Consider the following 15,443-nt stretch of genomic DNA (forward strand, 5'->3'; position numbering starts at 1 on the left):
CCCTGAACATCAAAGGCAAAGTTGAGGGATCAGACTGCATGGCAGGGGGAGGGAGTGACGATGCAAAAGCAGCAAGAAGTTGCCAGACCTGACCCAGTGGGAACCAGCACCCCCCAGGCCCGATCCACTGATGCAAGCGCGGTGAGGCAAGCAGTGGCATTCAGGATGTTTTCCTTATCGGGAGAGACCAAGCAGCAGAGAGTCCATTCACGCCTCCAGAATCACTGAAAAGCAGCGCTCTCAGCAAAAGATAAGTACAAGCATCTAATCTACTGCGTGGACCAAAAAACATCTCTTTGGAAAGAAACTCTCTCCCATCTACCTGACCCTTCCCCGGTCTGCACTGGGTCCCAAGCCAGCTTCACTGATGGTTGCTGTCTTAGTTATCTACTGCTGCTATAACAGAAATACCATAAGTGGATGGCTTTAAAAAAGAGTTTATTTTCTCACAGTAAAGTAGGCTAAAAGTCCAAATTCAGGGCATCAGCTCCAAGGCAATGCTTTCTCTCTCTGTCAACTCTGGAAGAAGGTCCTTGTCCTCAATCTGCCCATGGTCAAGGAGCTTCTCAGGCGCAGGGAACCCAGGTCCCAAAGGACGTGCTCTGCTCCTAGTGCTGCTTTCTTGGTGGTATGAGGTCCCCAACTCTCTGCTTGCTTCCCTTCCCTTTTATCTCTTGAGAGATAAAAGGTGGTTCAGGCCACACCCCAGGGAAAATCCTTTTACATTGGATCAGGAATGTTGCCTGAACAAGGGTGTTACCTCCCACCCTAATCCTCTTTAACCACAGGCAGAGATTACGATTTATAATACATAGGAAAATCACAAAATGGAGGACAACCACAAGTTGACACATATTTTTGGGTGGACACAATTCAATCCATGACAGTCACTTTCCCCGTGTCGGGAGTAGGACCTGTTGCGCGCCCTGAGCCATTCTCCCAGCCTTATAGAAGGAACAAATTAACAAACAGGGAAAAAATAATCTGCTGACTTCCCTAAGCCAAGAACTCAGGGCAGAAACAGCCCCTTTGTCTAGGCACAGGCATAAGGGGTCCACGGACTTTGAATACTTTTCACCTCTGGGTAGACCTGTGTGGGCCCATTTCAACAGCACAGGCCCTCATTAGCACAGTACAAAAGGTTGTATACCTGAAGTCTAACGTCAACTGTTTCAACTATACATTGGAGAGGCAGGTTCGTGATGTTTGACACCATTCTGCCTATTAAGCACGGTTCTCACCTACCCACATCAGGTACCTGAGGACTGGTGGCTCCATCCATGCCACCTAGCCACCCACAAGAGGGGTCTAAGTGTAAGTGGTGCCTCCCAGTCCTTACACCCAATAGCACTGGGTGCCCATAGTCCAGCTGCAAAATCCACCCACCTATGCACTCTAAGGAACAGGGTCAGGCGTTCCTCACAGACACTCTGGGGCAGTTATCAGCTCCCTGCCTTGCTTAGTGTATGATCCCCTACTGCACTCAGATACCTGTGCTTACACCAATCACCCCTGCTCGTCTAAGACTGTAGGTGAGAGCCTGCACCACACACTTGGAGACTGACTACCTGAACACCTGAGTTGAATCCATACAAAAAAGATAAACAGACTTCTGGGCTCAACACTTAGTAACAGCTCTAAACTACCTGGTGACAGGATGCTAGAGCTTCAAAGGCACCAATAATCAAGCTAGCTCACTTGAGCAACCTATTTGGGGCTTATGAAAACAAAACAAGAAGCTCGGACACAGTAAGCAAACACAAAATAAATAAACACAATAACTTATTGATGGCTCAGAGACAACAGTCAATATCAAATCACACAAAGAGGCAGACCATGATGGCTTCAACAAGCTCCCAAAATAAAGAATTAAGAAATCTTCCAAATGAAGACAACTTCCTGAAATTACCAGAGATAGAATACAAAATATTAATATACAGAACTCTTCAGGAGATCAGGCAAAATGCAGAGCAAGCCAAGAAGCACATGGGCACAGCAACAGAGGAACTTAAGAAGGTTAGAGAAAAGCATAATGAAAAATTTAATAGGCTGCAAGAATCCATAGAGAGACAGCAAACAGAAATCCAGAATATCAACAATAAAATCCCAGAATTAGACAACTTGATAGAAAGTCATAGCAGCAGAACTGAGGCAATGGAAGTCAGAATTAGTGAGTTTGAATATAAAGCACCTGACACCAGCATACTTGAGGCAAAATCAGAGAAAAGAATTTTTAAAAAATGAAGGAGCCTTAAGAATTATGTGGGACTCTATCAAGAGGAATAACCTAAGAGTGATTGGAGTACCAGAACAGGGGGAGATAACAGAAAATACAGATAAAATTGTAAAAGGTTTGTTGGCAGAAAACTTCCCTGCTACCACGAAAGATGAGAAGATATCTATCCAAGATGCTCACTGAAACCCCAAAAGAAAGTCACCAAGACATACTATAATCAAACTTGCCAAAACCAAAGATAAAGAGAGAATTTTAAGAGCAGCTAGGGATAAAGGAAGTCACCTGCAAAGTAGAGTCAATAAGACTGAACTCAGGCTACTCAGCAGAAACGATCCAGCCAAGAAGGCAATGGGATGACATATATAAAGCCTTGACGGAAAAAAATTGCCAACCAAGAATTATACATCCAGCAAAACTGTCTCTCAAATATGAAGGCAAAATTAGGACCTTTCCCAATAAAAAGAAGTTTAAGAAATTTGCGAAAAACAAAACAAAATTGCAAGAAATACTAAAGGGAGTCCTCCAATTAGAAAATCAATAACATCAGATAGTAATCCAACGCTAGAATACAGGACAGAGCAACCAGATATCAACCCACATAGGGAAATCACAAAAATAAATCAAAGCTAAAATGCTCAAAACAGGGAAACAGAGATGTCATTATGTAAAACATGACAACATTAAAACAAAAAAGAGGGACTAAAAAATGTAGTCATAGATCTTTCACATGGAAAGGAAGTCAAGTTGATATAAAGAAATAAAAGATTGCTTTAAACTTAGACAAATAGGGGTAAACACTAAGGTAACCACAACAGAAACTAACAATCCTACACATCAAAATTAAAAAAAAAATAAAGACTCAGCAAATACAAAAGCAATAACAATGAAAAAGAGAAAAATACAATATATAAAGAAAAATTACTCAGCACAGAAAAATAAGTAGAAAAAAGAAACTGTCAACAGCACAAAAAAAAAAATCAAAATGACAGCACTAACCTCATAAAAACCTCATACCTATCAATAATTACGCTGAATGTAAGTGGACTAAATGCACCAATAAAGAGACAGAGAGTGGCAGAATGGATAAAAAACACAATCTGTCTATATGCTGCCGACAAGAGACAACCTTGGGCTTAAAAACACAAACTAAAACGCAAAGGATGGAAAAAATATATCAAGCAAACAACAATCAAAAAAGAGCAGGAGTGGCAATATTAATTTCTGACAAAATAGACCTTAAAGTAAAATCCAGCACAAAGGATAAGGAAGGACACTATATAATGATTAAAAAGTCAATATACCAGGAGGATATAATCATAATAAATATGCACCCAACAAGACAGGACTCCAAAATACATAAAACAAACTCTAACAGCATTGAAAAGAGAGACATCTCCACAATAATAGTAGGAGACTTCAACACACCACTTTCAGTGAAGGACAGAACATCCAGAAAGAAGCTCAGTAAAGACATGGATGATCTAAATGCCACAATCAACCAACTTTACCTATAGAAATATACAGAACGCTCCACCCAACAGCAGCCAGGTATACTTTCTTTTCCAAAGGCATGGAACATTCTCCAGAATAGACCACATACTAGGTCATAAAACAAGCCTTAACAGAATCCAAAACATCTAAACATTACAAAGCCTGTTTTCTGACTGTAAAAAAAGCCATCCATAAAAGTAGAACTCAGTAACAGGAAAGCAAGAAAAAAGAGTTAAACACATGGAAACAATAACACCTTGCTCAAAAACTACTGGGTTATAGAAGAAATTAAGGATGGAATAAAGACATTCATAGAATCCAATGAGAATGAAAACACTTCCGACCAGAACCTTTGGGACACTGCAAAAGCAGTGCTCAGAGGTTAATTTATAGCAATAAAAGCACACATCCAAAAAGACGAAAGGGCCAATATCAAAGAATCATCCCAAAGACTTGAACATATAGAGAGCAGCAAAAGAAGCCCTCAGGCACCAGAAGAAAGCAAATAATAAAAAGTCAAGAAGAATTAAATGAAATAGAAAACAGAAAAGCAATTGAAAGAGTTAAGAAGAGCAAAAGCTGTTTCTTTGAATAGATCAACAAAATCGATAAACCACTGGCCAAACTGACCAAAAAAAAACAGGAGAGGAAGCCAATAACCCGAATAAGAAATGAGATGGGTGATATCACAAAGACCCAACTGATACTAAAAGAATCATAGCAGAATACAATGAAAAACTGTACTCTAACAAGTTTGAAAACCCAGAGGAAATGGACAAATTTCTAGAAACACATTATCTACCTAAACTAACACAGAGGTAGAACAACTAAATGCACCTGTAACAAAAGAAGAGATTGAAAAGGTAATTAAAAAAACAAAACTCCTAACTAAAAAAAAAAAGCCCTGGCCCTGACGGCTTAACTGAAAAATTCTACCAAACTTTCAGAGAAGAGTTAACACCACTACTACTAAAGGTATTTCAGAGCATAGAAAAGGACAGAATACTGTCAAACTCATTCTATGAAGCCGGTATAACCCTGACACTAAAACCAGGTAAAGACACCACAAAAAAAGAAAATTATATACCAATATCCCTCAAGAACATAGACATAAAAATCCTCAACAAAATCCTAGCCAATCAAATTCAAGAACATTTCAAAAACAAATATTTCACCATGGCCAAGTCGGATTCATACCAGGTATGCAGATATGGCTCAATATTAGAAATATAATCCATCACATAAATAAAAGATAAGAACCACATGATCTTATCAATTGATGCAGAAACGGCATTTGACAAAGCTCAACACCCATTCATGATAATAACTCACAGCAAAATAGGAATAGAAGGGAAATTTCTCAGTATGATAAAGGGCATTTATACAAAGCCAACAGCCAACATCATCCTAAATGGAGAGAGTCTGAAAGCATTCCCCTTGAGAATGAGAACCAGACAAGCATGCCCTTTACCACCACTCTTATTCAACACTGTGCTGGAGATCCTAGCCAGAGCAATTAGACTAGAAAAAGAAATAAAGGGCCTCCACATGGGTAAGGAAGACATGAAAGAATATCTATTTGCAGATGATATCATCTTATACACGGAAAACCATAAAAACTAAACTAATAGAAGAGTTCACCAAAGTATCAGGATACAAGACAAACATACAAAAATCGGTTTGATTCCTCTATATCAACAAAAACAACGTCGATGAGGAAATCACCAAATCAACACCATTTACAATAGCCCCCAAGATGGTAAGATACTTAGGAATAAATCTAACCAGAGACATAAAAGACCTATACAAAGAAAACTATAAGATGCTACTGCAAGAAACCAAAAGAGACCTACATAAGCAGAAAAACGTACCTTGCTCATGGATAGGAAGATTCAAAATAGTGAAAATTTCTATTCTATCCAAAGCAAGCTATAGGTATAATACAATCCCGATCCAAATTCCAATGGCGTTTTTTTAATGAGATGGAGAAACAGATTACCAATTTCATAAGGAAAAAGGCCCTAGGTAAGTAAAGCATTACCGAAGAAGAAAAAAGTGGGAGGCCTCACACTACCTGATTTTAGAATCTGTTATACCACCATGGTAGTCTAAACAGCCTGGTACTACTGGTACAACAACAGATACATAGGCGAATGGAAAAGAATTGAGAATCCAGATGTAAATTCATCCATCTATGAGCAGGTGATACTTGACAAAGGCCCAAAGTACACTAATTGGGAAAAAGACAGTCTCTTTAACAAATGGTGCTGGCATAACTGGATATCCAAAATGAAACAAGACCCATACCTCACACCATGCACAAAGACTAACTCAAAATGGATCAAAGACCTAAATATAAAATCTAAAACAATAAAAATCATGGAAGAAAAAATTGGGACAATGCTAGGAGGCCTAATATATGGCATAAACAGTGTACAAAAACATTACTAACATGCATAAACACCAGAAGAGAAACTAGATAATTGGGAGTTCCTAAAAATTAAACACATATGCTCATCCAAAGACTTCCCCAAAGGAGTAAAAAGACAACCTACAGACTGGGAAAAAAACTTTGGCTACAACAAATGCGATCAACGTCTAATCTCTAAAATCTACAAGATACTGTAAAACCACAACGACAATAAAACAAATAACCCAGTTAAGTATTAGATAAAGGAGATGAACAGGCACTTCACCAAAGAAGACATTCTGGTGACTAACACATACATGAGAAAATGCTCAAGATCATAAGCCATTAGAGAAATGCAAATCAAAACTACAATGAGAGACCGTCTCACCCCAACAAGGCTAGTATTAACCCAAAAAAACAGAAAATAATAAATGTTGGAGAGGTTGTGGAGAGACTGGAACACTTACACACTGCTGGTGGGGTTGTAAAATAGCACAACCACATTGGAAATCAACGTGGTGCTTCCTTAAAAAGCTACAAATAGAACTACCATACAATCTAGCTATCCCATTCCTTGGAATATATCTTAGAGAAATGAGAGCCCTCATATGAATAGATATATGCATACCCATGTTCATTGTAGCACTGTTCACAATAGCAAAACAATGGAAACAACCTAGGTGCCCACCAATAGACAAATGGATAAACAAATTATGGCATATTAACACAATGAAACACTAAACAACAATAAAAAACAATGAAACATCTCATAACATGGACCAGTCTGGAAGGCATTATGAGTGAAATTAGTAGCAAAAGGACAAATATTGTATAAGAACACTATTATAAGAACTCAAGAAAAGGTTTAAACACAGAAGAAAACAGTCTTTGATGGTTACAAGGGTGGGAAGGGAGGGAGAGGGGTATTCACTAACTAGATGGTAGACAAGAATTATTGTAGGTGGATGGAAGGACAACACACAATACAGGGGAAGTCAGCACAACTAGACTAAATCGAAAGCTAAGAAGCTTCCTGAATACAACCACACACTTCTAGGGACAGAGTAGTAGGAGCGGGGGTCTGGGAACCACGGTTTCAGAAGACATCTAGGTTAACTGGCATAATGAAGTTTCTTAAGAAAACGTTCTGCAGCTCACTTTGGTGAGTGGCGTCTGGGGTCTTAAAAGCTAGCAAGTGGCCATCTGAGACGCATCAATTGGTCTCAACCCACCTGGAGCATAGGAGAATGAAGAACACCAAAGACACAAGGAAAATATGAGCCCAAGAGACAGGAAGGGCCACATAAACCAGAGACTCCATCAGCCTGAGACCAGAAGAACTAGATGGTGCCCGGCTACCACTACTGACTGCCCTGACAGGGAAAAAACAGAGAATCCCTGACTAAGCAGGAAAAAAATGGGATGCAGATCTCAAATTCTAGTAAAAACACCAGACTCAATGGTGTGACTGAGACTGGAGGGACCCCAGAAGACACGGCCCCCGAATTCTCTGTTAGCCCAAAACTAAAACCGTTCCCAAAGCCAACTCTTCAGACACAGACTAGACTGGACTATAAGACATAAAATGAGACTGGAGAGGAGTGTGCTTTTTAGCTGAAGCAGACACATGAGACTATGTGAGGAGCTCCTGTCTGGAGGTGAGATGAAAAGGCAGAGGGGGACAGGAGCTGGTTGAATGGACACAGGAAATACAGGGTAGAGAGGAGGAGTATGTTGTCACACTATAGGGAGAGCAGCTAGGGTCACATAGCAACGTGTGACTTTTTGTATGAGAAACTGACTTGAATTGTAAACTTTCACTTAAAGCACAATGAAGAAATTGACTTAAAGCTCAACCTAATCTGGTAGATGAAGTCTCCCTCATTAACATAACTGCCTCTAATCCTGCCTCATTAACATCGGAGAAGTTAGGATTTACAACACATAGGAAACTTACCTCAGATGACAAAATGGTGAACAATCACACAATACTGGGACTCATGGACTAGCCAAGTTGACACATATTTTGGGGGTGGGACACAATCCAATGCATAACACCCCTCAAATCTTTCTTCAGCCCAGACATTTCTCCTAAATATTACTCTTATATCCAACTACCAATCAGACAACCTCACTTGCATTTCTAACAGACATCTCAAACGAAACATTTCCTAAACCTAATGCCAGTGATACCCCCTCCTCAAGTAAGCTCCTCCCAGAGTCTTTTCCACCTCTGCTGACGGCAGCTCCATTTTTCTTTTTGCACGGTCCAAAATATTTCGTGTCCTCCTTGAATCCACTTTTTCTTTCATACCCCAATTATAGTCCACTAGCAAATCTTCCAAAGTTCCATTTCAAAATATATCAAGAATCCAATCACTTCCTACTATTTTCACTGCTCACTGACAAAACCACCAACATGTCTAGCTGAAAAACTGCATGGATATCCTATTGTTTTCCTACTGCCTTGTTCATCCTCCAGCTCTTGATTCTATTCTCAGTACAGAAGCCAGGGTGATCCTTCTAAAAGCAGTCTGCCTTGGTCATCTAGTGCTGGTATAACAGAAATTCCACAAGTGGATGGCTTTAACAAAGAGAAGTTTATTCTCTCACCATCCACTAGGCTAGAAGTCTGAATTCAGGGCACCGGCACCAGGGGAACGCTTTCTCTCTGTGTCTGCTCTGAAGGAAGGTCTTTGTCATCAGTCTTCCCTTGGTTTGGTAGCATCTCAGCACAGGAACTTCAGGTCCAAAGGACATGCTCTGCTCCCGGTGCTGCCTTCTTGGTGGTATGAGGTTCCCAACTCTCTGCTTGCTTCCCTTTCCTTTTATCTCTTGTAAGATAAAAGGTGGTATAGGCCACACCCCAGGGAAACTCCCTTTACGTTGGATCAGGGAGGCGACCTGAGAGTGCTACATTCCACTCTAACCTTTTTAACCACAGGCAGAGATTATGATCTATAACACAAAGGAAAATCACAAAATAGAGGACAAGCGCACACGGCCTAAGCAAGTTAGCACATTTTGGATGGACATAACTCAATCCATTACGGAGTCATACCATGTCTCTCTTCTGCTCAAAATTCTAACTCCTCACCTCACTCGAATGGGGGAAAAAAAAACCTTCTGATATCCTGAAGGCCCCACATGACCTGACCATACCTCTGACATCATCTCAGTTGCTCACTTGTTCCAGCCCTACCGTCCTCGCTGCTCCCAGAACACATGCATGTTCCTGCCCTAGTGTCTTTGCACTGGGTGTTCCCCTGCCTGGAAGAACATCCCCAGACATCCTCATGGCTAATTCCCTCAGGTCCTTCAAATCTTTCCTCAAAGGCCACTTCTCAAGGAGATCCATTCCAACCACCTGAGTTACAACAGTTGCCTTCCCTCTTTTCTCACACCTGTGCTCTGTGTGATCACCTTCCCTATAGCACTTCCCACCTTCTAACATTAACACCTGCCTTATTTACTACGTTTATAGTCTATAGTCTGTCTCCCCTCACTAGAACACATGCTCCACCAGGCTGCCAATTTTTCTCTATTTTTATTTCATTCATGACCCTCAGATGCAAACACAGTGTATCTGGCACACAACAACTATCACTAGAATGAATGATTACTGTGGTGTAGCGCACCTCCCTATCCTAGAGACAGTGCCTTTCCTAAAGTAGTCTTGGTCCAAATGTTGTTTTGTGGCAGCTGCAGCACGTCCACTCACACTGACTAACGCTGACTCTCCTTTCCTGTATATGCTGCTCTCTGCTCCCTGTCTCCCTCTCCTCCCTCCTGTCCACTCCAGCACACAGTCTTATTTCCCTCTGCAGACCAGACAAGAATGATCCTAGGGGTTATGGACGCTATTTTACAACCAACGGTGAACTTAAATTAGATTCTGCTTTATGAATCCACGAGGTTGGACTGGTCGGCACTAGGATTATAGCACCAAGGGCAAGAGGAGAGGGTAGGCAAGTGGAAGATGGAAACATAACAGGAATTTAAAACAAGAAAACTGTTGGATGCCACCTCTCTAATTACAGAATTTTATTCCTTAAAAATATTGGGGAAAAAGGTGGAAAGAATAATCCAGGAAACAACCCCATGAGGAAAAGACCGGAACAAGTCTGAGAGTTCATTTCTCCATACCACAGAGACTCCTGTGTGCAGGGGTTGCCCTGGCCTTGTGCGGACACTGAAAGGAAAAATGGCTTTTTTCTACTGCTGTCAGATGGGGACACCCAGAGGAGAGTGAGACCAGACGTCATGCACAAAACAAGAGCAGATATATCCTCTACAAAAGCAAAGACACAAAAAATAAAAACACAAACCTTGGGATCTGAGGGTCAGGCCAGGCCTGAACCCAGGCTAGCCCAGCACACGAAGCCCTCACTGCCTGTCTTAGTTATCTAGTGCTGCTATAACAGAAAAGCCACAAGAGAATGGCTTTATCAAAATTTATTTTCCCAATTTTGAGGGCTAGAAGTCTGAATTCAGGGTGCCGGCTCTAAGGGAAGGCTTTCTCTCTCTGTGGGCTCTGGAGGAAGGTCCTTTTCTCTTTGAGCTTCTACTCCTGGGTGATCTTCATGTGGCTTGGCATCTCTCTTCTGCCATCTCTACTTCGCTCCCTTACTTCTTTAATCTCTTTTATGTTTGAAAAAAGATTAACTCAAAATATACCCTACACTCGTCTTGCTAGACAATCCATTCCCAAATGGGATTATAATCAACAGACATCAAACAAAAAACCCGAACTATAGAGATTAGGATTTACAACACATGTTTTGGGGGGATATAATTCAATCCACAACACTGCCCATGCTCTGAAGACAGGACAAGGACCGGGCAATGTCTGAGTCCCTGTGATCACAGGTCCTACTGAGGGAACAAGAACAATGCAGCAGTGAAGGTGACCCGACCAAGCAGTGACCATGTCAAAACCCATGCTGTCCTGAAAACAGGCCCCATTCACGCTCAGCTCCTCCACAGCCTGCTTCCCTCCCTGACTGTGACAGATGCAACAAAGCAAATGAAGGATTCTAGATGGTTCTCAGGTCTCCAGTTATTTCCTCTCTGAGATTTTAAGTCTCCTCATCTCCTTAATTAACCCATCAACCCCACCTTATGGCAAGAATTGGACAAAAAAGATCATTCCAGGTTGTCATTTTCAATAGATAAGTGAGAAGTTGCAGCTCAGAGCAAGAGAAGTTATGACTGGGATGGAGACATTCTGGCCCTGTCTCTGCTGGAACAGGAAATGTAGATCCAGGAGAAAGGATACAGGTCAGTGTGGGGAGGGTGTCCAGGTGGGCAGGGGTGGGTTTTCCCACCACATCCTCACATTATGCTGACAGTAACGCAGGTACCTTCAAACAACAGTAGCAGTAGGAGAAGTCCTGAATCACAAAGCGGGTATGAACAAATCTTGCATCAGTTAGTCAGTCCCACACAAGGCAGCTGTCTTGTTACAAATTCAGGTCAGTCACTCTAAGTGTTGACACTCTGAACAGCCCACCAAAGATCAAAATGTCCAGTTCCAAAGTATCCCCATAACCAAGTTGTGTCCCCTCTGCCCCAACCCTTTCCCCATGTCAGGCCCCCGGGATCTCACCTTTAGAAGCCATGAGAGACACACCAGAGCCCTGAGCACTGTCGCCATCTGGAGAAGAACAAAAACATTTACCTGGTCAGGGCCCACAGGAGGACACGAGACTAAAGGAGGAAATATGAGGTGGGGCGCTCTCCCATGGGGTCCAGTCTACACTACCCCAAAGGTCTCAGGATCGGCCCACATCACGCACTTATTTGCTGCCTGAGTGTAGCTCCTTCCCTTTCTACCTGTGGGAAGAAAACATCCTGTGAGAGAGCAGGGAAGAGCCAGGATCATGAGGTCCATGAGGTCCCTGGAACCGAGCGAAGGTTCCAGAACTATGATTGCAGACCCAGGACAAGACCAGGAAACAAAAGGAAAGGAGATGTGTGGGGACTGGACTAACTATCCTCCCACAGGTCTGTCCTCAGTAGAGACCTTCCCCTCTGATCTGCAACTGTGGGAATCAGGTCCCCATCACCAGAATCATCTAAGGTGAAAAATTTACCTCCATCTACACATGTGATTTACATGTTTGCACACGGCCCCAGACTGGGTAAGGGTGTCTATGTGGATGACATCTCCCAAAAGCGAGGCAGAAGATGGGCAAACTCCTACATGGGAGGGATTGAAACCCTCCAGTGTGATATGAAAACTGAGACCCCACCCCCATCTCTACCTTAGCTCATCTTCATCAAGATCACGACTGCAGCCACCACAGCTCATCAAGATCACAACTCCAGCCACCACAACTACAACCACCACACCAAAGAGCTTCAGGCCAGCAGCAATTCCTTTGATGGGGATGGTGGACTGAGGGGGTGGATCTGGGAAGAGAAGGGAAGGTGAACAGCCCTGACCCATTGGTCTCAGCCCTGACCCTGCCAGAGGTCTCCAGAAAGGCTCATGCTATCCCTGAGAAGAGGCTCCGCCCTCGTCCCCTTTTACCCCATCTCAGGATGAGAGGCTCAGGCAGCCCCTCGTGCTGCACACAACACGTGTATCTGTCCTCCTCTCCAGAGGGCACCACCATGGCCGCCCACTTCTGGAAAGTCCCGTCCCCCGCAGGCCTAGTCTCCACAAGCTCTGTGTCCTGGGTCTGGTCCTCCCCGTCCCGCTGCCAGGTCAGTGTGATCTCAGCCGGGTAGAAGCCCAGGGCCCAGCATCTCAGTGTGACCGCACGGTCAGAGATGGGGCGGTTGGTCACATGTGCTTTTGGGGGATCTGAGGAGAAAGGTCAGAAAATTCAGAAATTGCATTATGTCCCATGAACCATGGAAGAAGGGCTCATGTGACCATGCTGAGATTGGACAAAACATTCAGGTGGAGAGAGTAAGTGTAAAACCACACACTAGTCTGGACTCAGGGGTCTGGAATACTCTATTCCTTGGAAAGTTCTAGAGTCTAGGTGAGACTGCCCAGTATAGGAGGCACCAGGTCTGAGGAGAACAGAGGCTTCTGGGCCTGCCCTGAGTGGTGGCCAAGAAACTCAAAAAAGTTGGAGTCAGACCTCTGAAGAGGTTGGGTGTGGAGCAGAGAACAAGGGCTAAGCATAAGTCTCTGGGGGTTACCAAGCCCACTGCCCAGGGTCAAAGGAACTGCTGATCAGTTATTTCAGGAATCATCTCCCCTACTATCCCTAGAGAGGCTGGATCCCTTAACTGTCTCTGAAAGAAATCCATGTTCTCTGGGTGAGTCACTGCCTAGTACAAATTCTACGTTTAGGGGCTGACTCTTTCGTCTCCCCTTACCCAACCCTCAGGAGAATGGGAAGGGGTATTCAGGGGAATATCCCATTTTCCTACTCTCCCTATGGGAAGCCTAGTGGGGTAATAGCCTCGGCCAAGGGGAGACGTGGGAGTCACCCCACAGCCCCTCGTACCTGCGCGCTGCAGAGACTCCTTCCCGTTCTCCAGGTATCTGTGGAGCCACTTCACACACACATCTTCCAAGTAGGTCTTCTTTTTCTTGGCCACGCCGGCCTCCTCCCACTTGCGCTGGGTGATCTGAGCGGCAGTGGCCACAGCCGTCCAGGAGCTCAGGTCCTCGTTCAGGGCGATGTAATCGGCGCCATCATAGGCATACTGAGTGTACCCGCGGAGGAGGTATCCCTCGGGCTCCATTTCACAGCCAGACATCCTCTGGATGGTGTGAGACCCTGACCCGGTCCCCTCCGTCAGCCCCGCCCCCGCGGCCAGCCCTGCACCCGCCCTCAGCCCCGCCCCCACCACCCCAGACAGGCGGCGATTGGTCAAAGACCGTTGGGTCTAAAACTAAAACGAAACCGGGTCCCATCTCCGCGGCTCTTCCGGGATCGAAGGTTCCGGCGCGTCCCGCGGCCTCGGGGTGAAGTTCGAACCCAGAGACTCGGGGCGACGCGGCCGTGGGGACGAGGGGACCCGCGACCTACGACCTGCGACCGGGGCCCGGCGTCACTCACCGGCGTCGCTCTGGTTGTAGTAGCGGCGCAGGGTCCGCAGGTTCACTCGGTGTGCCTGTGCGTTGTCCTTGGCTATCAATGTGTTCCGGTCCCAATACTCCGGCCCCTCCTGCTTCACCCACTGCGCCCGCGGCTCCATCCTCGGATTCGCAACGTCGCTGTCGAACCGCACAAACTGCGTGTCGTCCACGTAGCCGACGGCGATGAAGCGGGGTTTCTCGAGGCCGGGCCGGGACACGGCGGTCTCGAAGTACCTCAGGGAGTGGGAGCCTGGGGGCGGGGAGCGGCTGAGACCACTAACACCCTCCCCGCGCGGGCCCGGGTCCGCAGTCGAAGGGGGCGGCGAGGGACGAGGGGCTCGTGGACTGGGAAGGGCCGGTGGGAGGAGCAGGGCACCGACGTATGTAGCGGGGGGAGAGGAGAATCTGAGAGGGGGCAGGAGAGGGGGATCTGGAAGGCGGCGGCGGGGACGCGGCTTCCGCGAGGGTCCTGCGCTCCCGCTGTGCGTTCCCCTCTCTCCTCCTCCCTCTGCAGAGGCCCTTTCCCTCCCGACCCTGCACTCACCTGCCCGAGTCTGGGTCAGGGCCAACGCCCCTGAGAGCAGCTGGAGGAGGATCTGGAAAGCCATGACCCCATCACCGGGGGAGACTGAGTTCCAGTTGGTAGGTATAGGCCTTGTAACCGGGAGCCGAGGAGACACTGATTGGCTGCTGCAGAAACCAGACACTCAATGGGAGTGAGAACAGGCATCGCGTCATGTGTGTCCAGGCAGAAAGAACTGACACAGGTAGTGAAAGGGAGAAGTGAAAATCCAGGGAGACAAGGAATCCCCAGGACTAGGATTTCTCACTCCACACACCCCGCTGGGGGCCTGAGACCCAAACCCGGGTACTAGGAGTTTGTCCTGACCTCTGTCCTCCTGTACGGACCATTCTTTGTCACACTGGCTCCCTGAGTCCTACCCTGGGCTGTCGGAGGAAACCTGGGAACGACCCTCCTCTTCCCTTCTTGGAATGCCTTTTTTCCTCTTCTTCCCTTTTTGGAATGTCTTTCGCTGAACTGGACTCCCTACCCACCCCCCCCCACCCCCCCCGCCTCTTACTTCTCTCCCATGGACTTCTCTAGAACAAAATTCACCCCCAAAGAATTTGATGCCAGAGGGTGAGCTCACCTTAGGAATGGAGGTAGAAGGTCAGAGGTCTCCTCTTTAAACCTGGAAGAGGTTGTGTCTGAAGACAGCAGATAGATATTCCCAAACAGACAAATTTCCTTTTTATTA

The 15,443-nt window shown here is 45.2% G+C and overlaps 1 protein-coding gene across 10 annotated transcripts in view; it reads right to left on the reverse strand.

The window, feature by feature from the left end:
- Nucleotides 1-14,856, reverse strand: part of LOC126078064 (class I histocompatibility antigen, Gogo-B*0101 alpha chain-like) — a 49,653-nt gene extending 34,797 nt beyond the window's left edge. For 2 of the 10 annotated variants that reach the window (XM_049888144.1, XM_049888136.1), the window contains exons 1-7: nucleotides 14,729-14,856; nucleotides 14,165-14,434; nucleotides 13,607-13,882; nucleotides 12,673-12,948; nucleotides 12,404-12,551; nucleotides 11,746-11,793; nucleotides 11,501-11,530 (exon numbers count right to left, since the gene is read on the reverse strand). In XM_049888144.1, the coding sequence (XP_049744101.1) occupies nucleotides 11,748-11,793; nucleotides 12,404-12,551; nucleotides 12,673-12,948; nucleotides 13,607-13,882; nucleotides 14,165-14,434; nucleotides 14,729-14,792 (1,080 nt within the window). In that variant the 5' untranslated portion in view covers nucleotides 14,793-14,856 and the 3' untranslated portion in view covers nucleotides 11,501-11,530; nucleotides 11,746-11,747. The other 8 variants (XM_049888114.1, XM_049888123.1, XM_049888152.1 and 5 more) reach the window with 8 other exon arrangements.
- Between the last annotated feature and the right edge of the window lie 587 nt (nucleotides 14,857-15,443).

This window comes from Elephas maximus, chromosome 1 (genome assembly GCF_024166365.1).
Source record: "Elephas maximus indicus isolate mEleMax1 chromosome 1, mEleMax1 primary haplotype, whole genome shotgun sequence".
Classification (NCBI taxonomy): Eukaryota; Metazoa; Chordata; class Mammalia; order Proboscidea; family Elephantidae; genus Elephas; species Elephas maximus.